The sequence below is a fragment of the Balaenoptera physalus genome (genome assembly GCF_965194825.1).
Source record: "Balaenoptera physalus genome assembly, chromosome: 18".
Classification (NCBI taxonomy): Eukaryota; Metazoa; Chordata; class Mammalia; order Artiodactyla; family Balaenopteridae; genus Balaenoptera; species Balaenoptera physalus.
This window is the reverse complement of record NC_138899.1, coordinates 13,037,562-13,060,087: the sequence shown is the minus strand read 5'-3', so window position 1 is coordinate 13,060,087 and position 22,526 is coordinate 13,037,562. Positions and strand designations below refer to the sequence as shown.

General features: G+C 40.4%; 1 protein-coding gene across 12 annotated transcripts in view; it reads left to right on the top strand.

Moving 5' to 3' along the window:
* The window catches only part of MBNL2 (muscleblind like splicing regulator 2), a 158,444-nt gene that overhangs the window by 44,727 nt on the left and 91,191 nt on the right, over positions 1–22,526 (top strand). For 11 of the 12 annotated variants that reach the window (XR_014255986.1, XM_082434674.1, XM_082434678.1 and 8 more), the window contains one exon: positions 4,744–5,515. Coding sequence is in view for 11 of the 12 variants with exons in the window: in XM_082434674.1 (XP_082290800.1) it covers positions 5,342–5,515 (174 nt within the window). In the remaining variant the exon portion in view is untranslated. Of the gene's footprint in view, positions 1–4,277; positions 4,300–4,743; positions 5,516–22,526 lie in introns of those variants that run through there. The other variant, XM_082434679.1, reaches the window with a different exon arrangement.

The following is a 22,526-nucleotide window of genomic DNA, read 5'->3' as shown; positions in this document are numbered from 1 at the left end:
CGTTGAGCATATCCTAGATACCAAGCACTGAACTGAATTCTGAGGATTGGAAAATAATAACAGTCTATTAGATACACAGGAGCTTATACTGGGGGGAGACAGGTGGATAAATCAATATTCACAGCTCTCATGAATTAAGGAATAATGATGTCTACTTAAAAATAATTACCAGGCAGTGTTAAGAGACGGACTACAGAGAGGCCATCAAAAGAGGGATGAAGGGGACTTCCCCGGCAGTCCAGTGGTTAAGACTCTGCGTTTCCAATGCAGGGGGCACGGGTTCCATCCCTGGTCGGGGGAAGTAGGATCCCACATGCCACGTGGTGTGGCCAAAAAATTTAAAAAATAAATAAATAAAATTAATTTTAAAAAGGGGAATGAAGGAGGTCAGGCCGGAGCCCCGCTGCAGGGTGCAGGGCCGGTGAGGGCTGCCAGCCTGGTGACTCAGCAGAGCCTCAAGGGCAAGATCATGCCCTCCTCTGTGAGGGGGCTTAGAAAGGCAGGAGGGGGAGAGAACGTGGGGTGGCTGAATGCCTGGAGAGGACAAGGGAAGGGAATACCAACAAAGGCCAGAGAAATAACTGGGAACAAGTGGTTCAGAATTCTGCCCAGGTTCTGCCTGGGAAGGAGCTAATGGGATGGGATTGACTGTGAAGCTGGAAATAAAGCTGAAGCACAACTGAAAAGGAGCGAAGCAAATAGAAGCAAAAGCAAAGCCCTGGGAGAAACTTAAACAGAAAACACTGGAAAATAATGGGAGCAGGAGACCTTGCTTCCCAGAGCAGCGCAGAAACTTCCAGGAAAGGTAAATGGTGCCTGGCATCTAACGGGTCCAAAGCTGACACCCCTGGCAGCTTTTTGAGAATTAGAAAGACGTGCCCTCTCCACACAGACACATTTTAACAGGGACCCCTCTGGGCAGGTGAACTAGAAAGTGCCACCCCCTGCTCCCCCCTCACCCAGGACGCTGCGAGCTTACTCAGCAGCTGTGCTCCCGCCAAGGCCTCGAGCCAAATGGACTCCCCGTCACTGCGACCGGCGTACTGGGACTCGGCATCACACCCACGGTGACCGCCGGGCCCTAAAAGTGTTTCATCTACTTCTGGGTTGGTGGCAGCTGGAGGAAGACAGCAGGCTCAGGCCTTTGTAGTGACACCGTGGGAGGTGTACTCGGGGAAACTTCTCCGTGGGTTCCCTTCGGCTGCAGAATAAGACGGTCTGAGAAATGAGGGGCGCTCCTTGCGATCACAGATCAGCTCTGTGGTCTGCAAGGTACCGTCCTGCTCTCAGAATCTGTGGCTGGAGCAGAGCTACCCCAGGCACGACCCCAGTCATTGAGAGGGAACGACTGCAGAGAGGAAGCCTGGAAGTGGATTTATTCAATAAATATTTATACAGAGGCTCATCCGTTCATCACCTTGCTTTGGGACAGCTCTTGACTGTTCACAGAGTGTTTTTATGTTTCTTCTGTAATCAGTCCTTCGTGGCAGTAACCATGCAAAGTAGGTAGGAACTATCATTAACGTTTTACAGATGAAGACACTGGATCTCAGAGAAATTGACTTACTAAGGTCATATGAAGGAGGCTTGGCAAAACAAGGGCTGGAACCTGGCTCTTAGGACAGGGTACTTTCCACCATTCCAGAAAGTGCTGTGGCTAATAGAAGAAATGCAGAAGCCCCTACAACAGCGCCATCAGCAGAAATATAATGTAAGCTACATATATAATTCTGAATTTTTTGGAGGGGAGCTAAAAAGAAGCAAGTGAGTTTAATTTTAATAATAATATTTAATCCAGTTTTTTAAAAATATTATCAATTCACCATGTGGTAAATATGAAGCAGTATTAATGAGGTGTTTTCATGGGGTTTTTTTTCATACTAAGTCTTTGAAATCAGTGTGTATTTTATACTTAGAACGCATCTCAATTAGGATGCTGGATTTTTATTAGATATACTTGATCTGTATTTAGATTTCATAAAATTTACAACTGAAAAGTAGATTCATATACTCAAGTTGGTCCAAGCATGCTTAAAAGTTTTCCGATAAGTAAACCGAGGATCAGTTTTTAAGTTAAATTTACGTTAATTAAGAGTAAATAAAAATTTTAAATTTAGTCCCTCAGTGATGCTAGCCATATTTCAAGTGCTCAATAGCCACGTGTGGCTAGTGGGCCTCCCAGGAACCTCCAGTCTGGTAGACCCAATATGTAATTTGCTCTATGTGTTAGTTAATTTAGTCTTGTCCCTTGATAACCATGTTAAAGGTTGGTCTTCTTCATCCTTGCCCATCATTGCCCATCTCCTTTGGTGGCCTCCCCTGACCTAAATTAAATCTATTCTCACTTCCTCATTCCCACAGCTGCTTGCTGTACCCACTCCAGAAGATGGAGGTTGTCATGGCCCAAGAGAGGTGATATCTTTGTAACAGTAGCTCGGTAACTTTTAGGATAGAAACAGAGAAGAAGCTGGGAGAAAGAGTGGATTCATGAACGGTTAGGACAGCGATATATTTACGTGCAACCTGACGAGCCTTGTGGAACATCTCTGACTTACACAGGACTCTGGCCGTCAGAAACCTGGCTCCTCTGTTTTCAAAAGCAAGTTCATCTTGATAGAGTCTGACCAACTAAATTCTGGTTGGATTTTCATAGTAGTAGAAATGGCACTCCGTTTCTCCCGGGGGAAAAAAATGTCTTCTTATCTAAAAGTATAAGCAAAACTGTACCCCATTCACTGGATTGAGTTAAGAGCATTGTTCCTGTGTGGTTTTTAGGAAGACTTGAGTAATTATTCATTTGCCATCTGTGCATGAATATGTGTTTGCCTGTTTCTTTTCCTACACGTGAAGCACCGGCCAAGACTGTGCTGCTTTGAGGAAGAGCATCTCCTGCATCTTTGTTGTTCTGTGACCCCACTGGACCCAGGTCCTTGGGACTCAGGGACGCTGCAAAATATGTGGCAAATGTGAACTACGTGTGTCCAGCCCCTCATTTTGTCTCCACATTATTGGCGCCTCAGCTCCACTGAACACACAAGCAGAAACGTTTCCTTGTCCCTTGCTTCCCTCGCTTTGTTCTCACGGGGTTTAGAGGTAAGGGTTGAGGTAATGAGGGTGCAGGTCCAGGCTGGTCGGTGAAACCTGACCCAGAGTCAACTTGGTTATTAAAGTCATCTTCTTAAACTCTTGAAGTTAAGATAGTTGATGTTAGATGCTGGGAATGCAGTCCTGCCAAAAAGACAAGCAGGAACCTGTCTGGCCCCTCAAATATTTCACAATGGGAAGCTAGGAATGTGTCATAGCTTTCCAGGTTGCCAGTTTTCTTAAATGCACATACAATTATAACTCATTCAAACACTTCTCCTAACAAGTAAGAGAAGTATTGGGATGAAGAAGCATTTCCCACTAGTCCCGGGGGATGTCCCGCTAAATAAATGATCCACAGTCAGATAAGCTCGAGAGACGCCACTGCTTCTCTTCCCCTATCAGAGACTCATTCAAGGCCGAAAAAAGCCCTATTGCAAGGAAGCCTGTTCAGCTCGGTTTGCCTGGAGTTAACTAAACGTAATTGATTGTGAGACTTACTTTTTCAGGGAACACTTGTGAATCGCTCAAGAATTATTGCTCTCTGAACTTCTATGGAACATGACGATTTTAAATAACCTACTTCCAGCCTCCATTAAGTTTTTAGTTATAAATTTTTTAGAAGGCCATCAAGGCTAAGCAAGTATCTAAGGTAGCCCGTGGCATATCCAATATATAAAAATGACAAACTTCTGATATTTAGTCCTTCATTCATGCTTGAGTCAGTAATGTTAAGTTTTTAATGTTTTAATAACTTCATAATCCTTGGAGATATTAAAAGAAACTAATTGTGCTGATCTTAGAAATCTGAATTGACTTGTTATATTTTTGTTGTGTTAGATATGTGATTCAGCTCCAGCATTCCACAGAACAGAACATTCTCAGATTGTGACTCTGTTAAAATCTAAACTGGACTCAGCTAAAATGAACTTGCATTCATTAGTCACTTAGTCAGTGAGTCAGTCATCAGTTAAGTCAGTCGAGAAATATTTTTTGAGGACCAAATAGCCATGAACTAAGGCCCTAGGGAAACAGAAATGGAATATACAAACTGCCCTTACCCTCTGAGTGCTTACAGCCTAGAAAGGAACACTAACGTCAAGCAAGTATTAAAGGTGGAGAGAAAGTGTAAGAGATCTGAGAATAAATATCAGGAGGCTTCTTACCTTTCCCTCTCTAAGTTCAAATCTCTGTAAACTAGAAAGGATGTAAAGGGTAAGGAGCCCACACTTCATCCAGAATGACAATATCCTTATTATTTAGGAGAGTCACATCCCAAATGATTGGTTATAGCATTTCCAACAATAAAATCAATGGCCTAAATGTGAAATTAATTGGAAGTCACAGTTCTAATACACTGTTTTGGCGATTAGGCACATTAGATTGAATTGTTTCAGAATGCCTAATTATTGTGTCTGCCACACTCATCTCATCTGAGTCATTCCTAACTTTTGGACTGCTGCCTAGATCATTTCTGCAGTACGGTTGCAGTTTCGCATTCTTTTCTCTCTTTTTTAATGCATAACTTTCCTCACTATATTCAAAGCTCAAAGCTCTAAACTGCACTTTCGCAAATTCTAGATAAGAGCTAAATAGTTTGTTAAAGTGTTGATTCCATTGAGTTTGGGTGTAAGTTGATATTTTATTTGTGTTTTGCAGGTTCAAGATTTAAAAGTGCCTGTGTGAAGTCACTTTTGCTGTAAACCACAGCCCGGGAGCTTTCGTGTTATCGTGTTTTGCTATCAAATACACATTACCCTGACCTTACGAGTGGATGAAGATACCTCAATTGTCTGGCTTTGCCAATTGCTTGATTTCGGAATTTTAAAAAGTGAAAGGAAAGAGAAATCCTGCTAAGATCTGAACATCTAAGTGGCTTATTTTCCAGCATCGTCAAGAGCTGCATCAGAACTAAATATTCTCCCAAGGAGTGCCATGATATTGAAGTCACTTTATTAGAAACAATTGTGTCTACAAAACGATCAGGTGACTCGGACGTTTGCAGCCAGAGATGACACTGAGCATGCTTTCATTGCGGCCCGCAGTCTTCGAGTGGGGCATATTGATTGATGAGTGACCGCCTGCCGATAAATTCTCTCCTCACTCTGTTTCCTGGATTGGGCTTCTTTAAGCAATTTGTCACTTACCTTCAGACTTACATGTGGGATTTTTCACAGCACTAGTTTTGGAATCATTGGAACTTGATTTGATTTCATCATTTAACAGAAACGAACAGGATCCAAATTCTTTTCTCATCATGGCTTTGAATGTTGCCCCGGTCAGAGATACAAAATGGCTGACCTTGGAAGTCTGCAGACAGTTCCAGAGAGGAACGTGCTCCCGCTCTGATGAGGAATGCAAATTTGCTCACCCCCCCAAAAGTTGCCAGGTTGAAAATGGAAGAGTAATTGCATGCTTTGATTCCCTAAAGGTAAGAGAATGCATTTTACGTGTCACATCAATGCCACGTTGGACTTTCAAATGGAATATTTTTCATTGTACTTTTACAGACGTTTAACAATCGATTTTAGATCCTGTTTTCTTATTTGTGGTGACTATTGGGAGATTTGCACTCAAATTTTTTCGTATCAGGTATATATAAATTTTTTACGGATCCATGTTTAAATTAAAAATACATGGTGCTGTACTTTTGGTCTGGCATGACATTCATGTACCCAAGAGTTTTAAATCAAAGTCTGGCTTGTGACAACTGAAGATAAATATTTGATTAACGTTTGATCTTCTGGAGGTTATACAAAGGTGAAGATATTGAATGTGTCACTTTTATGTGCCAGTTACTCTGATTCACCTCTTGAAGCATTTTCTACTCTTGTGGCTTTCTTTCTTGACCAAGGGCCTCCTAAAATACTTTACTTAATAGGTTTTTCATTCTCTTTGACAATTTGTCATGGCTAACAGAAATTATTAAGTACACACGCAGTACTCCTTGAGAACCTACTATGTGTAAGTTAACACATAGCACATCAGAGAAGAAATGAATGTGATTCAAGATGGTATCCTTGGTGATCTCACTGTCTGGTAGGGAAAATACAGCAAATGGCTACAATGCAAGACAGAAAGGGACACGTGCCCTAAGAGGAGGACAGAGGGCAGACTTCTATGGGGATCCATAGATGGGAGAGCTGGCTTCCAGCTGATTGTTTCAAGAAATGTTTTTGGAGGCTGTGGCACCTGAGTTGTATACTGAGTTTGGTGGAGTCTGGGCTTGAAGAAATGGGAGAATTATAATGAAAGATCTAATTGAAGGAAATGGGGATGACTTAACCCATAATGCTTTGAGGTTGATTTTGCCCTAAGATTATGGATTCTGTCAATCCCTGACTGTCTAGGACAGTCCTAACATCAATGGATATAGGTAAGATACATAGCTTAAAAAAAAAAAAAGATTTGGGAAATCACAGTGGCTGTGAGTTTACAAAATAGTGACCTTAGTCTTTTCTTGGGTATGAAGGGACTGGGTATGTTTTTTGGAAAAAATTCATCTTAAAGTAAAAAGACTTTTAAGTGAAAATTGAAATACAAGACTTCAAAGCATATATTAAAGGGAAAATGTGTCTATACACTAAAAGCAGAAGAATGCATTTATAGCTCAACAGAATTATTTTAAGGATTAAAATTTGAAAAATTATAGATATGTGATTTACCTCAATAACTACCCCATTTTCTTTCTTTTTTATCTTTTTTGTCTAATCTAAGTTTATTAGATTAGACTTTTATAAATCATTTTGTCTACACAGAAATGAATAGATGGATAAATCACAATTCATATAAACTATAACAGCATAAGCACATTTTTATATTAGTATTTATTTTGCTTGTAGTCAAAAAAGTAAACAAAGTATGTATTTGCTTCTATGATTATCACCAATGGAAGCATTCACTATAAAAAGCAGTGTAGATTGAAAACTAGAACATAAGAACTTTAAGATATGGAATCAGGTTAGAGATGAGAAATTCATTTTCCAGGTCATCCCCAATCTCTTCATTTTATTATTCCAACCCTTCTCTGGTTAGATATTTACTATTAAACTGAGATTTTTAGCAAGTTTCTTAAAACTTTTAATTCTTGGACTTCCCTGGTGGCGCAGTGGTTAAGAATCCGCCTGCCAATGCAGGGGACATGGGTTCGAGCCCTGGGGGTCCAGGAAGAACCCACATGCCTCAGAGCAACTAAGCCCGTGCGCCACAACTACTAAGCCTTCGCTCTAGAGCCCGCGAGCCGCAGCTACTGAGCCCGTGCACCACAATTACTGAAGCCTTGTGCCACAACTACTGAAGCCCGCATGCCTAGAGCCCATGCTCAGCAACAAGAGAAGCCCACCGCAATGAGAAGCCCACGCACCGCAGCGAAGAGTAGCCCCCGCTCGCCACAACTAGAGAAAAGCCCGCGTGCAGCAACAAAGACCCAATGCAGCCATAAATAAGTTAATTAATTAATTTTAAAAATTAATCTATGGAATAGGATATCTGCATGGTTGTGATGTATCTCCCTGACAGCTTATCAGTTATGAGGAAAAATTTAAAAAAAAAAACAACTTTTAATTCTTTTAACTAGTTAGGGAAATATGCCTGACCTATTAAGGCTCAGTATTTGTTGAATATCAACAGCACAACAACTCCCAGATTCTTATAATTCATTACCTCACTGTGGATTCACCAAGACCGTGATTTTTTGAGGATTCCAACTCACGGAGGAAGAATCTAGAACCGTTAATGTTTAGTATAAAAGCATAAACCAAGTCGTGAGAACGTGGAACACTATTCAAAAAGGAACTCTAAAGATCATTTTCAGAAGTGTCTAGTAAAACCATTTTCAAGTGTGGAAGCAGAGTTGTATATTGCCTCAGGTTATTAGTTCCCTTTTAGAATTGTAAATTTTCCGGTTATTTAATCTGAGTGCGATGTTATATACTTGTGACGTTGTCAAACTGTAAAGAATGTGGAAAGAGCCCATAGGCACGGGAGTAAGACAGACCTGAGTCCAAATACCTGCTCAACCACTTCCCAGCCTTGGGTGGGTCATTTATCACTTCTTAGCTTTGTTGTCTTATCAGTAAAATGAGGATATTCACCAGGGACACTGGCTAAAGAATGCACGGTGTCCAGCAGCACGCTGGCCTGTTCACCTTGCAAGGTGGTGGTAAAGAGTACGAATCCCTACCACAAGAACTGGTAAACAAAAGAGACACTCAAAAATAGCAGCTAAAATGACAAATTATGAGGGTGATAATAATGAAGCTAATTTAATTTTATTTCATGCATTAAAAAAGATACTGCCGCTCAGTGGAACCAGCCTGGGATGGAAAGAAGGGCAAGGGCTTTGAAGTAGGACAGGCTGGGGCTTGAAGAAACCCTGGAGGGGACACAGGCTAGCTATATCATTTGAGACAAGTGTTTTACCTGCTTGACTTCAGTTTCATCCTATTTAAAATTGATACAATAATTCCTGTTTCATAAGGTTACTGCAAAGACTAACTGGCCTAAGATATGCCAGATGCCCAGCACAGGCCGGATGTGTTAGGGACTGGTGATGTTAGATTTTTTCCCTTCATAATAAAGTATCATATAGTATGGACATTGATTTTGATGACTAGCTTTACAAGCAAGATGTGGCCAACTCTTAAAGAGTCCAATTTTTAATGTGTCCAAACTCTTAAAAATCTACTGTAATAATGCCTCAGTGATGCAAATTAGTCATGACATTAAAAGAAATCAAGTTTGGGGCAGACATCATTTTTGTGGTTATTTATTACAAGATATTTACTGCAAACAGTGTAGGGTACTTTTATTCATAAAAATAGGTAAAAGGAATCTGTGTTGGCCGATAGAGGGACAAGTTAGTTTGTGAGCCTGAGATACTCCTTTTTTGTTTTTGTTATGAGTTATTTGTATATGTGACCAAACTTCCATAAATATATACTAATCAAATTCGTGGGTGTTTGGAAAAGAGATTTGCTGAGGTCTTTGTAAAGAGTTGTACATATATAAATGTTTTTATAACAGATATTTTAGAAGATATAGCAGAGTTCTCACAATGACATTTGTACTTTATTCACAACTGTTACCTCACTGCATTTTATGTGAAACCACTGGACATTCAAGCATTTATGATTTTTTTTTAAGTTACAGTATTATTATGAACAATGGAATTGCTTAAATCTTTTCCAGAAGGCCAGAACATTCAAGAACACTGTGTTCCACAAGTTAGGTTTTGTTATTTTGTTATTTTTTAAATTTAATTTTTATTTTATATTGGAGTATAGTTGATATACAATGTTGTGTTAGTTTCAGGTGTACAGCAAAGTGATTCAGTTATACATATACATATATCCATTCTTTTTCAGATTCTTTTCCCATATAGGTTATCACAGAGTATTGAGTAGTTCCCTGTTCTATACAGTAGGTCCTTGTTGATTATCTATTTATATTTTATGTACAGTAGTGTGTATATGTTAATTCCAAACTCCTAATTTATCCCTCCCCACCATGTTTCCCCTTTGGTAACCATAAGTTTGTTTTCAAAGTCTGTGAGTCTGTTTCTGTTTTGTAAGTAAGTTTATCTGTATCATTTTTTTTTTTTTTTAGATTCCACATACAAGACAAATATCACATGATATTTGTCTTTATCTGAATTTCTTCACTTAGTATGATCATCTCTTGGCCCATCCATGTTGCTGCAAATGGCATTATTTCATTCTTTTTTATGGCTGAATGATATTCCATTGTATATATGTACCACTTCTTCTTTATCCATTCCTCTGTCGATGGACATTTAGGTTGCTTCCATGTCTTGGCTGTTGTAAATAGTACTGCAATGAACATTGGGGTGCATGTGTCTTTTCAAATTATGGTTTTCTCGGCACAAGTTAGGTTAACTTGACAAAGTGCAGATTGCTTCATGAGCAACTAACTTCCCTGTAGAAAAGGCCTTGACCAAGTTAACCCCACCTCTACACCTTTATAATCCGTGAAACAGTTTCCCTCACAGTTGAGATGTTTGAGATTTTTCTTTTCAGGTTCCAGTCTAACCACCCTGCCTGTTTGTTGTCCCCTGAATGTGCCCATCAGCCTTCCACCGCAGGGTGTTTGCACTTGCTTTTTGCTCTGCCTGGAATAGTCTTGCCTCAGTTATGTGAATAGCTAGTTCCTTCATTCCCTTCAGGCTTATGATAAAAAATGCCAACAGTTAAGCCTTTTTGCCAATCTCATTTCAAGTAGTTCCCTCATTGCTTGGATCCCATTTCCCCATCACCTTGCCTTACTGTTCTTTCTAGTGCTTATCACCATCTGATAAACTTTATATTCACTTGGTTTTGTTTGTTACTTGTTTCCCTCCTCCACTCTACTAGAATGTAAGCTCCATGTAGTTGGAGATCATGTCTTTTTTGATCACTGCTATATCCCCAGAGCCTAGAACAGTGTTTCACACACAGTAAATACTCACTAAGAATTCGCTGAATGGTAGAGCGTGTTCATCAGCAAAGTACTCAAGCCTCTCAGATAGGGCTGCTGTATATGTTTGCACAGGGGTGCACCACACAACACGGGTACATTTCTCGTCTAGTCTATATGATGGGCACCCCCTGGAGCTGTGCAGTGCACAACCTGTGCAACCATGTGCTATGGTCCTGTTCTTAATATCCCATTAGATTTCAAAATCAGGGAGCTCTGTTCAAGAACTGGAGACACAGGTTGACTCTGGAAGTACAATATAACACTGGAAAATTGACAAGTAAATTATTTCACTTTCTCTGAAGCTGCATATGATGCAGAAACTAATTTTTATTATTACTCTCCCATTCTTTCTAAATTTCAAAAATGTAAAAAAGTAGATCTGCTCATTTACCTATGGGATGTTGGCTGTAAGTTGGCTGATGACAGAATTTTAGTCTCCTGATTTATGAATTAAAAATTAGAAGTGGGGCTTCCCTGGTGGCGCAGTGGTTGAGAATCTGCCTGCCGATGCAGGGGACAGGGGTTCGGGCCCTGGCCTGGGAAGATCCCACATGCCGCGGAGCGACTGGGCCCGTGAGCCACAATTACTGAGCCTGCGCGTCTGGAGCCTGTGCTCCGCAACAAGAGAGGCCATGACAGTGAGAGGCCCGCGCACCGCGATGAAGAGTGGCCCCCACTCGCCGCAACTAGAGAAAGCCCTCGCACAGAAACGAAGACCCAACACAGCCATAAATAAATAAATAAATAAATGAATTAATTATTAAAAAATAAATTAGAAGTGGTAGATATGTGACCATTTTGGACAGTTTTAAAACACATACCAAAAAAGATATCAGAATATGTCACTGGCCTTGACCTTACCTTCACATTTTTGAATTGCCACTGGGCTCTTAAATAGAGGCTAATTTTTGTAGAAGCCTCTTGAGAGTCTTCTAAGTTATATGCCTAATTTTGACCTGATTTGGAAATATAATCTCAGGCAATTATTTCATTATCAACAGAAATCACTGTGGTTATATAGAGCCTACTACCTGCCAGGCATTTTTCATGCAATTATCTATTCCTTCCAACAACTCTGTAAGGTAAATATTATTCAATCAACCATTATAGATGTGGATACAGATTCAAAAATACAAGTAACTCTCATGTAACTCATAAATGGCATAGAAGGGACCTGATCCCAGGTAAGTGTGACTCCAAAGCTGGCATCATCCTTTCCCTCCTCCTAACTCCCCTTCCAGAATAATCATCGATGTAATTAATCCTAAAACTCCTAGTAGCTTAGTCATATTTGTTTAACAGGTTTAGCATATTGAAGTGTAAAAAAACGTTCCAAAATAGAAGGCCCAGGAATGAACCTATTTAGGTGCTTGAATATTAAATATTTTTTAAAAGAGAGAAACTGCAAGAGAATGCAAGGCACACGTTGTATTTATTTTTGTATCTGCCTACAAATATTTTATCATCCCTTACGAGGTCTCAGTAACAAAAAAGGTTTGGGGGCCTTCCCTGGTGGCACAGTGGTTAAGAATCCACCTGCCAATGCAGGGGACACAGGTTCGAGCCCTGGTCCAGGAAGATCCCACATGCCACGGAGCAACTAAGCCCGTGTGTCACAACTACTGAAGCCCGCGAGCCACAACTACTGAAGCCCGTGCGCCTAGAGTCCGTGCTCTGCAACAGGAGAAGCCACCGCAATGAGAAGCCCACGCACCACAACGAAGAGTAGCCCCCGCTCACCACAACTAGAGAAAGCCCGCGCACAGCAACAAAGACCAACACAGCCAAAAATAAATAAATAATAAAATTAATTTTTTAAAAAATGGTTTTGGTTCAAGGTGTTGGAGTGTGTGCCCACGTGATTCTGAAATGCATGATTTCAGATATTATGATGTGATAATGTGCAGGACAGCTTCACACTTTAAGAATTCTTGGACCCACCAATTATACTTCCTGCATAAGAGATCCATTTCCCTATCATGACTTCTACTCTCCCTTGTAAATCAACTGCTTCCCCTTTGTGGCCTCCCTTGACACTATTCAGACCTCCATATACAGTTTATTCCTCTAAGTATGTGTCCTTGTACAAGCAGGTAAGCTTCCCAAAGGCAGGATTGTGTCTTATTCATCTTTGCGCCCCAGCACCTAACATGGTACCTGGCACATAGCAGAGGTGCAATCATAACCATTCAAAGTATGCATAAACTAAGAAAGAATCCCCACAGTTTTTCAAAAGGGATTATTGGTGATCATTGGTGAACTTCAGACCCAGAACTTCTCTGCATGAGTGTTCCCCATTTTCTTTAAATATTTCATTTCACAAGCCTGGCCAGCCTCTCCTTTGAAGTCTCTCCTGCTCTTTTCCCCCATGGTATGCTCTTCGTTCTTTTACCACTCTAAACTGCCTGCCTATTTTACCTCTAACGCCACCTTCTCCTCCCCTTGCTCCCTAATGTAGATGCTCTCCGAGACTCAGTGTTGGTCCTTCCTAAGTCAGGTTCAGTGATCAGTTCTGAAAGCAGACCTGCACTCAGATATTCAGTTCCCACCTCTGTGCTGCTCAATCCCAATTCTGCGTGTGTGCCCTTTCCTTGCCAACTTTGTGGCTCCGAATGCCTACTGAACACCCCATGTAAATGGTCCATTGTCCCCTGCAGTTCAACATATCTAAATCCACATTCTTCATCTTGTCTCCACCCTGAGCCATCACCCCACTCCATCCCAATGCCTTGTTCCCCAGGCACAAAATCTTAGGTTGATCCTGACCATCATGCCAAGCACCCTTAGTTTTGTTTTTTTTTCTTGATGTTCTGGTTGTAGGGAAGTATACATCTTTAAGAATTAATCAAAACTATGGAATCTTTACCCAGAAAAGTGGTCATACCCTCAGACTACTGCAAACAATCTCAAGATCTCAAAGGTTTCATGCTGGCCTCTAAGAGCTCTCTCTGGACGGTGAGTTAAGGAACTCTCATTCACGGAGAAGTCTGACACATTAAGGTGGGCACAAGAAGACCGGAGGGTCATTAAAGATACTTTTTGATTATTTTCCAAGTTTTCCTAGAGCCAAGATTAGTGCCAAATTCCTCCTAATGCTCAAGATATCCTCTGCTAAGGAATGATATACCTTTAGCTTCCAGGACAAAAGGAGGGCCGTTACTCCCTGTCTAAGGGCAGGTGGAATCAGCTTCAGTGCCTTCAGTAAGCAAAGGAATGAGGGTTCTCAAGCAATGCAGAATCTGCCTAAATGTCTTCCTCAGGGATAGCACATCTGTGGCATTTATGGTTGATGCCGCTTTCCTAGGGACACAGCTTCCGCCAGTGAGGTACCTACGTTCTAACACAGTTTAAAATGAAGAGTCAGGGACTCCCCTGGTGGTGCAGTGGTTAAGAATCCGCCTGCCAATGCAGGGGACACGGGTTCAAGTCCTGGGCCAGGAAGATCCCACATGCTGCGGGAAAACTAAGCCAGTGCACCACAACTACTGAGCCTTCGATCTAGAGCCCGCGAGCCACAACTACTGAGCCCACGTGCCACAACTACTGAAGCCTGCGCGCCTAGACCCCGTGCTCCTCAACAAGAGGAGACGCTGCAATGAGAAGCCCGTGCACCGCAGTGAAGAGTAGCCCCCGCTCGCCGCAACTAGAGAAAGCCTGCGCGCAGGAACGAAGACCCAATGCAGCCAAACATAAATAGATAAAATAAATAAATTAAAAAAAATATTTTAAAACATTAAAAAATAAATAAAATGAAGAGTCAGATAAGATAATCTCTATGTTAGTTTCCTAGGGCCGTCGTAACAAATCACCACAGACTGGGTGGCTTAAAACAACAGGAATTTATTATCTCCCAGTGATGGGGCTGCAAGTTTGATCAACGTGTCCTCAGGATCTCGCTCCCTCTGCAGCTCCTACAGGAGGATCCTTCCTTGCCTCTTCCGGTTTCTTGTCGCGCATGCGTTCCTTGGCTTATGGCAGCATTACTCTGATCTCTGCCTCCAGCTGTAGGTGTCTGTCTTTCTGTGTGTCTCTTTTTGCCTCATCTTCCCTCTGGGTCTGTGTCCAAATTTCCCCTTCTTACAAGGACACCAGTTATATTAGGTTAGGGCCCCCCGCTTCTCCAATATGACCTCATCTTAGCTAATTATATCTGCAATGACCCTATTTTCAAATCAAGTCACATTCTGAGGGACAGGGATAATTCTATTTAAGATTTCAATATATCTTTTGGCAGGGGTGGAGGCGTGGAGGGGGACAACACAATTCAATGCATAACAATAATGTCCGAACATCAGAAATCAAGCACTGTGGTCTCATTCAATGAGCCCAAATTGGGTTTCAGAGTCCATCTCCACACACTGCCCTGAATAGCCACTAGCCATCACCGGAGCTGGCAAAAGAGAGGAGGCTTAAAAAACTCCAGTTTTGGGCTTCCCTGGTGGCACAGTGGTTGAGAATCTGCCTGCCAATGCAGGGGACACGGGTTCGAGCCCTGGTCTGGGAAGATCCCACATGCCGCGGAGCAACTGGGCCCGTGAGCCACAATTACTGAGCCTGCGCGTCTGGAGCCTGTGCTCCGCAACAAGAGAGGCCACGACAGTGAGAGGCCCGCACACCGCGATGAAGAGTGGCCCCCGCTTGCCGCAACTAGAGAAAGCCCTTGCACAGTAACGAAGACCCAACACAGCCATAAATAAATAAATAAAAAAAAAAAAAAAAAAAAAAGAGTCAGTGCAGGGCTAGACTCTCTAAAGCCCACCCCTTCCTTTAAAAAAAAAACAAAAAAACTCCAGTTTTTGATAGTGAGTAAAAGAAGGGATGATGATAAACTGTCATTCTATGATTATAATAGTCTGTGTTTAAAACACGTAAGAATAGATAAAAATAATTCACAGAGAAAAATGGCATAACTTACTTCTCCAAAAAAAAAAACTAATGGAGTAAAATACTAATTTTAACCTTAATTATATTGTTTAATAATTACATTTGTTTGTTATTCACTTTGCCTTGGGCAGTGATGTTAACTTCTGCTAGTCTGCATAGCAGTTCTTAGGAAACCATTTCTTTACATTTATCATAATAAAACGATTTGTTTAATATTCTATTTTTTCCAAACATGGAAATAGCATTTTGTCAGTACATTTCTTTCAGTCAAACTCTTGTTTTTATTTTAGGATGTTTTTAATACAATGACATTGGAAGCAAAGATTTTAGGTAAAAGCCCTGGCCTGAGAATCTATAGCTGAGCCCTGGCATTTCTGCATGTAAGCTTACATCATTTCACCTCTCCCAGCTCCAGGTGACTCGTCAGTAAACATTCATTCACTCGTTTGTTTATTCATTCACTCATTCCCTCTTTAACTAAACAAGAGGTACAAACTCAAAATCTGCAGGAACCAGCAAGTAATATGAATGAGTGACTCAGCACTCACGGTTGGGGAGACCCAGGGCTCGCTGGAGATGGCAGGAATTTAGCTGAAGGGCACATAACCCCTCTAAAGATGGCAGCTGCCACCTAGCCACAAATAGCTGTTGCCTGCCTTGTGAGAATCCTGGAGATTTTTTTAAAAAGAACCAAAGATACAAGTTTTGATGTGACGTTTCCCAATTTCTAAATCTTGGCAACCAATTAAAATATCTTTAAACCCCAAAGTTCATATAAAACACACCTACAGGATGCATTCAGCCTGAAGACCGCCACATTTAACATCTGAAATAAACAAACAAATATTGATCCTGTGACAGGTGCCACTAAACACTGGGACTACAAGAGCATATACAGCTTCTTCCATCAATAGAGCTAATTGAGGGCAGAGTGAATTTATAAACTGCTCTTAATCATTCTTGAAAGACTTGATTCACACTGCTTTGGTGATTCACTCTCTGCTTTTCCCCTTACCTCATTGGCCACTCCGTCTCTGTCTCCCTTCCTGAATCTTCTTCCTCCTCCTGACCTCTAAATGCTGGCATTTCTCCAGGCTTGATCCTTGAGCATCTTCTCTGCATTTGCTCACATCCACAGTGGACACCTGACTCTTCTGGTAACTCACGAAGCATGTTCTTGCCTCAGGAGCTTTGTACTTTCTGCCCAGAAAACTGGACTTCCCTAGATGACCTTATCCAACCCAAAGGCTGTAAACATTTTCTATATACTGAATTTTTTAAAAATTTCTAGCTCTAGGCTTGATTTCTCCCCTGAACTCTAGACTCATGTATCCAATTGCCAACCTGACATCTCTACCTGGATATTCAAGTGACATCTCAAATTCAATATATCCACTAATAAGTTCTTGATTCCCCCTTCAACTTGCTGTTCCCATAGTACCTATTCTCAGTAGATGGTACCATTTATTCAGTTGATCAAATAAAACATCTTGAAACCCAGCCTGAATCTTCTCTTACCATTATCACCATATCCAATCTCTCAGTCTATTCTATCAGTAAGTCCTATTCTCTCTGCCTTCAAAAGATATCCTAAATCTGAGCATTTTTCAGCACTTCTATGATGACTGCCTTGGCCCAAACTACCATCGTGTTTCAAATGGATTGTTATAATAGTCTACTGTAGCTTTCACTTTTGCCACTCCCTACTCTAGCGACCCATAAGTCATGTCACTCTCTTGCTCAAAACCTTCCAATAGCTGTCCATTTCATTTATGAAACCTAAAGTCCCTAAGGCCCCATGTGGTCTGCCCCCTGCTGCATTCCTGGTCCCACTGTGCTCCCATCAAATTGGCCTCTTTGCTCCTCAGGGCCTTTGCGTTGGATGTTCCCTCTACCTGGAATGCTCTTTCCGCAGGTTACTATAAGCCTCAGTTCTTCACTTTAGTCTGGACTTCGCTTAAATATCACACATCCATCCGCAAAAGCAACCCCAGAACTTGTCCTTAAGGGATGTTATCTGCCTACGTATCTCCTGCTTGCCCGTGTCCACTGCTAGAAGGTAAGGCTGTAAGGCAGGGGTCTCATTGCTCCTTCCTTGTACCTGGCAGCTGCTGGGTGTGCAATCATATTTACCAGTGAATAAGTATATCCTTAAATCCTACACTTTAAAGTATCACTGTTCCAACAAAATTCAGATCACTTTTTTGGCTACCTATTATTCATTTTTTTTCTGTTAATCTACAGACAGAAAACCCCTCAAAGTTAAAGGCTTTGTACAAACAAGTTCTTTGATTTACAACCCAGAAGGTGTTTCTGGATCATGTTCATGGTTTTGACTGCACTGATAGGCAGGTCATATGGAGACTTGCCCACAAGTGTCAGCTATGTAAATTCCTGGACTGGCTTGCTGGGCCACTGTGGGCACCCAACTCAGCCTCCCCAAAGCCTGGCCATAGACTGATGCTGGTATTGGACACCATGTTCACTAGTCTTCTATAAAATTAGGACATTGAAATACATTTGTGTATCTTCTTTTGGTTTGGTTTTGTTTTTATTGTGATGAGACCACAACAGGAGATCTACCCTCTCAACACATTTTTAAGTGCACAATACAGTATTGCTGTCGACAGGCATGACGTTGTACAGCACCTAGCATAACTGAAACTGTATGAAGCACATTTTTTCATAAAGGTAAATTCTTTCAAGGTTGCTTTTTTATTCTGAGATTGTTTGCTTCTTGTTTTTTTCTGATTATCATAATATTCCTTTCTTTTCTAAAATGATTGTCAATGGATGTGTTTTGTTGTTCTTTTTTCCTTAATGTCCTTACTCAGCAAAAAAAAAAAGTGGGCAACTCTATGTCAGTTCCCCTCTCTTCTTATGAAATATTACTGCTCCATAAAATTCATAAAAAACTATATCATTTGGTCTGAAATTCCCACCATCAGACTCACTCACTTCTTTGAGTCACACAGGAAAGTCTTCATCATTAGAAAGTCACTGTTGAGTCCACATTACCTGAGAGGACTCTCGAACTTTTTTCTGTTAGCAAATGAGGACAGACAGCTTGATCTATCAAATAAGCTAATTTTCATTTTTGGTGGGGAAAAGAGCCTGACCAGAGACTATGAGACCTAGAACATACTTGTTTCATTGCACAAGAGCAAGTCTCTAGGAAGCCAAAGACAGCTGGCATTCAGTGTCAAGGTCTAAACCATAGTGGGGTCTCACCCCTGGGGCTGGGGAGACCAGGGTTGTTCTAGGGGAGCTTCACCAATAATGAACTTCACTGGTTTTACAATTTCCCCATGAACTGACCTGCTAATGCTAAATAGAATATTCTTTCCACTTGGTTTGGTTCAATTTCCTCTGGCTCAAAGATTATAGTCTAGTATGTATTACTCTTTCTCAGTTCTGCTTTGACCAAGAAGGATAAAACTGATAGAGGACAAATACTCCCCTGAGCACCGACCCTTGGGATTCAGGGCGTAAGTGGACGCCGACATGTTTACTTGTGATCAACCTTACCTAGCCATCCTGCCTGACCAACCAGCATTTTGGGGATATGACTGATAAGACCGTTTTCTTATGACTGAGGTCATATACCCATAGTGAATATTAAGCCCTGTAGAAGATGAGATACTGCCAGGAGGAAGAGGAAAAGAAAGTGACTCAGAGGCTTTAACCTGGTTAAAGCAAAACAAAATGACTAGAGTCAACTTCAGGCACGTTTATATATTTCATTTAGATTACTATCATCTTACTGGAGTAGTTCATATTCTTTTAAAAATCATTGCTTATAATTTTTGATTGAATATGATATGTACACTAAGGTACATTTGTAATCAATCTTAATATGAAAACTTGTTTGCTGAAAAGTAGAATACAGTTAATATAGCCTTCTTAAAAATGCCCATCTGGTTCACTTCTCAAATCTCATTCGGAAGAATATTTCAAGTGCTCCCGGCCCTTAGTAAAATCATTAATAATGACACTGAAGATACCATTTCCACACCTGCTATGAAACTAAGCACTGACCCAGATGCTCAGGATCTAAAATTAACCAGCAGCAGCCTCATTTGAGTGATTCAATTCACATTGCTTCTCTTCCATTCCCGTTGGGTGCCTGAGTTGTTAACAGAAACAGTGATACTGGAAAATATTGGGATAGCAGAATTCTTAATGAAGGATTCTAGTAGATCCAGACGTTCTGAGCGTTGTATAAAGCTGAGGCGAAAGAAATTTCATATCCTAGAGAACTTCAGTATCTTTATTCATTTACTTATTCTACAAATAGCCACTGAGCTACCCCTAAGTGCCAAGCACGACGTTTGGTGCCTAAAAAAGACACAGGAACCTTGTTCCCGTGGAACTCACAGTCAAGTGCAGGAAACAACAAGAGAAAAGTAAACAAACTAATCAAATCATCACGATTTATCAAGACTGTTATTCCTTCACGAAATGCTGAGTGCCCACAGGGTGCAGGCATTCGGCCAGGCACTTGCAATACAGCACCATGTAAGAGCCCACAGCGTTCTTGACCCCATGGGGTTTTCAGTCTAATGGGAGTGACAGAAAACAAATGGGTAGAAACACTGCCCCTGCAAAAAGTAATTATTTTTAAGTTGTGAGAAGTGCTAAAAAGGAAATACAAGGTATGTGGATAGAAAACAATGCGACTGAGGAAGAATTTAAACAGAAAGGATGGCCTGGGATGCTTTCCCCAAGGAGGTGCTTTCTGAGCAGAGACCTGAAGGGTGAGAAGGAAGCAGCCATGTGAGGAGAGAAGAGCTTCCCCCGGCACAGGGAAAAGAGCCCTAAAGCCTGGAGAGAAAAGCACTTAGCCAACTTCTGGAAACAAGAGGTGAGGGTGACTAGATCATGACCAGTGGGTCAGGGGGAGACGCACCTGAGACAAGGAATAAGAGAGAGACTGTGTAGACGTTTGGATTTTATGCTCCGTACTAAGATTTGAGCGAGAGGATGTTTTGCTTCGTGAGAAGGTCCTCTGCCTGGACAAGGAATTGCAGGAGAAGGCTGGGCCGGGAGCTCAATGCGCGAAGCTTTGCATTGTCCCGATCACTGCCAATGCCACCCAGGTGGGTGATAGAGAAGAGTAAACTTAAAATAAATTTTGGAGGTAGATAGTATTAGGAAAGATGCATCCTGACGGCGTATTAAAAGGGCCAATGAATATGCATCGTAGCCTCGTTTGTTCCTTCCTTTATGGCACGTGGAACTGATGGTTTGGAGAGGGAAGTTACCATTTCCTCTGGAGAGTTCATTTCTCCCGGTCCTGTTTGCCCTGCTGGCTATTTTATTCTTAATGTTCTCTAAGGATGTTCTCTATGTGGTCACTCAGGAGCTGGGTGGGAACCAGAGCTCCCGGGAGAAGCTAGTTTATTATCTGAGTAGTGGTGCTGCTATGCAAAATCAGGCTGCTTATCTAGAAAACCTTTCTAAATGTGCCTTGTATAATTGAAGTTCCTATTACTTTTGGTTTTCTTTTGGTCAAGTCTTGAGATTGGCTTGAATCTCATGAACTTTTTCTTAGACGTTTTACACAGAAAGTTCTATTGGATCATTTGTTTTTCAGAATTATTTTTTATTACCGATTTCAATCCTAAATTTAAAAACTTAGGTTATTTTTACATGGCGTTTAAACCCAGTTCTTTAACTACATTGCAGAAAGTGTTCCTTTCTCAGAGAGCCCTATGTCCCCCAAATTTCTAAAATCTCTAATTGAAGTAAAAGTAACTTTTTGATAAGTGGTTCAATTTCTTCTTTGTTTATAGATTTTCTTCTCCTTAAGTTCATCTTAATTTACATTTTTCTCAATTATTTATTTTACTCAAGTTTTCAATTTAATCACTAATTTATTTTACTCTGTTATAAGCCTTAATCTTCTATTAATAAATAGTTTAAATAAATTTATTTATAAATGTTATTATATTTTTTCTTTCTAGTTTTTTCTTTGATTAAATTTGCCCAATTTGCCAGAGATTTATCTGTTTTATTTGAAGAACATGTTCTTGGTTTTAGCTATCAATCCTACAAAAGATAGGCTTATTTTTTTCTCATTATTATGTTTCATTTTTTTTTTTATTTCTACTTTATTATTTTCTTTCTCACTAGCTTTCCTTAATTTCTTTTATCTTTTTTTTTTTTTCTAAATTCCCACGTAGACTGTTTAGGTGTCTTCTCGTAATTCTTTTCTTCAAAAAGCATTTAGAGCTGTGAATCACTACATAAAATAGCTTTGCCTCCATCTCATAGGTTTTTGTTCAATAATGTTCTCACATTTGTTATTTTCTAGTTTGCTTATTAACTTGTTTATTATTTATGTGACTATTTCTAAAATGTCCAAGTAATTTGAGTTTTTTTTTCCTTTAAAGTTCTGATATTAATTTCTAGTAATATTTTATTATTAAGATAACGGAGTTGTGCAGTTTTTACTTTAAAAATGCACTGAAATATCTTATGGTCCAGATCATGATCAGGGTTTGTAAGATTCATTTTCTGTTCTTAGGTGCAAAGTTATATCAGTGTATAGATATTTATACAAACATTAAATAATTCATGTGCTTTATGTCCTTAGTTGCTTATTTTTGTCTCCTTGACCTACCACAGAGTTATGTAATTTTGAAACTTTAATACAACTCATGTGATTCCTTATATTTCTAGCAACTTTTGCTTTTCATGGCCTGACACTATGTTATTCTGTGCCTAGTGTTTTATGACTCGTGGCTTTTTTTATGGTTTTACTTGTATCAATATGCAGTTGACCTTCTGTCAAATTTACTCTCTAATACAAATGTACCACCCCTGCTTTTTTCTTCATGCTTTCCAAATATAGCTTGTCATTCTTTTATTTTTAATTGTATTATGTATTTATCTCATGTAAGCATCATTTCTTTGAATTTGATTTTTAATTTGAATGAAGTTTGAAGTCTTACATGTCTTTGATATTTAAAAAAGAAAAAAAAAGCCTATGTAACTATCTAAGGAACCCCTTCATCTTTATTTTAAAACTTTTATCAGGACCTACAGTACCCTCACTATTGACTTTGTCAGATGATAGA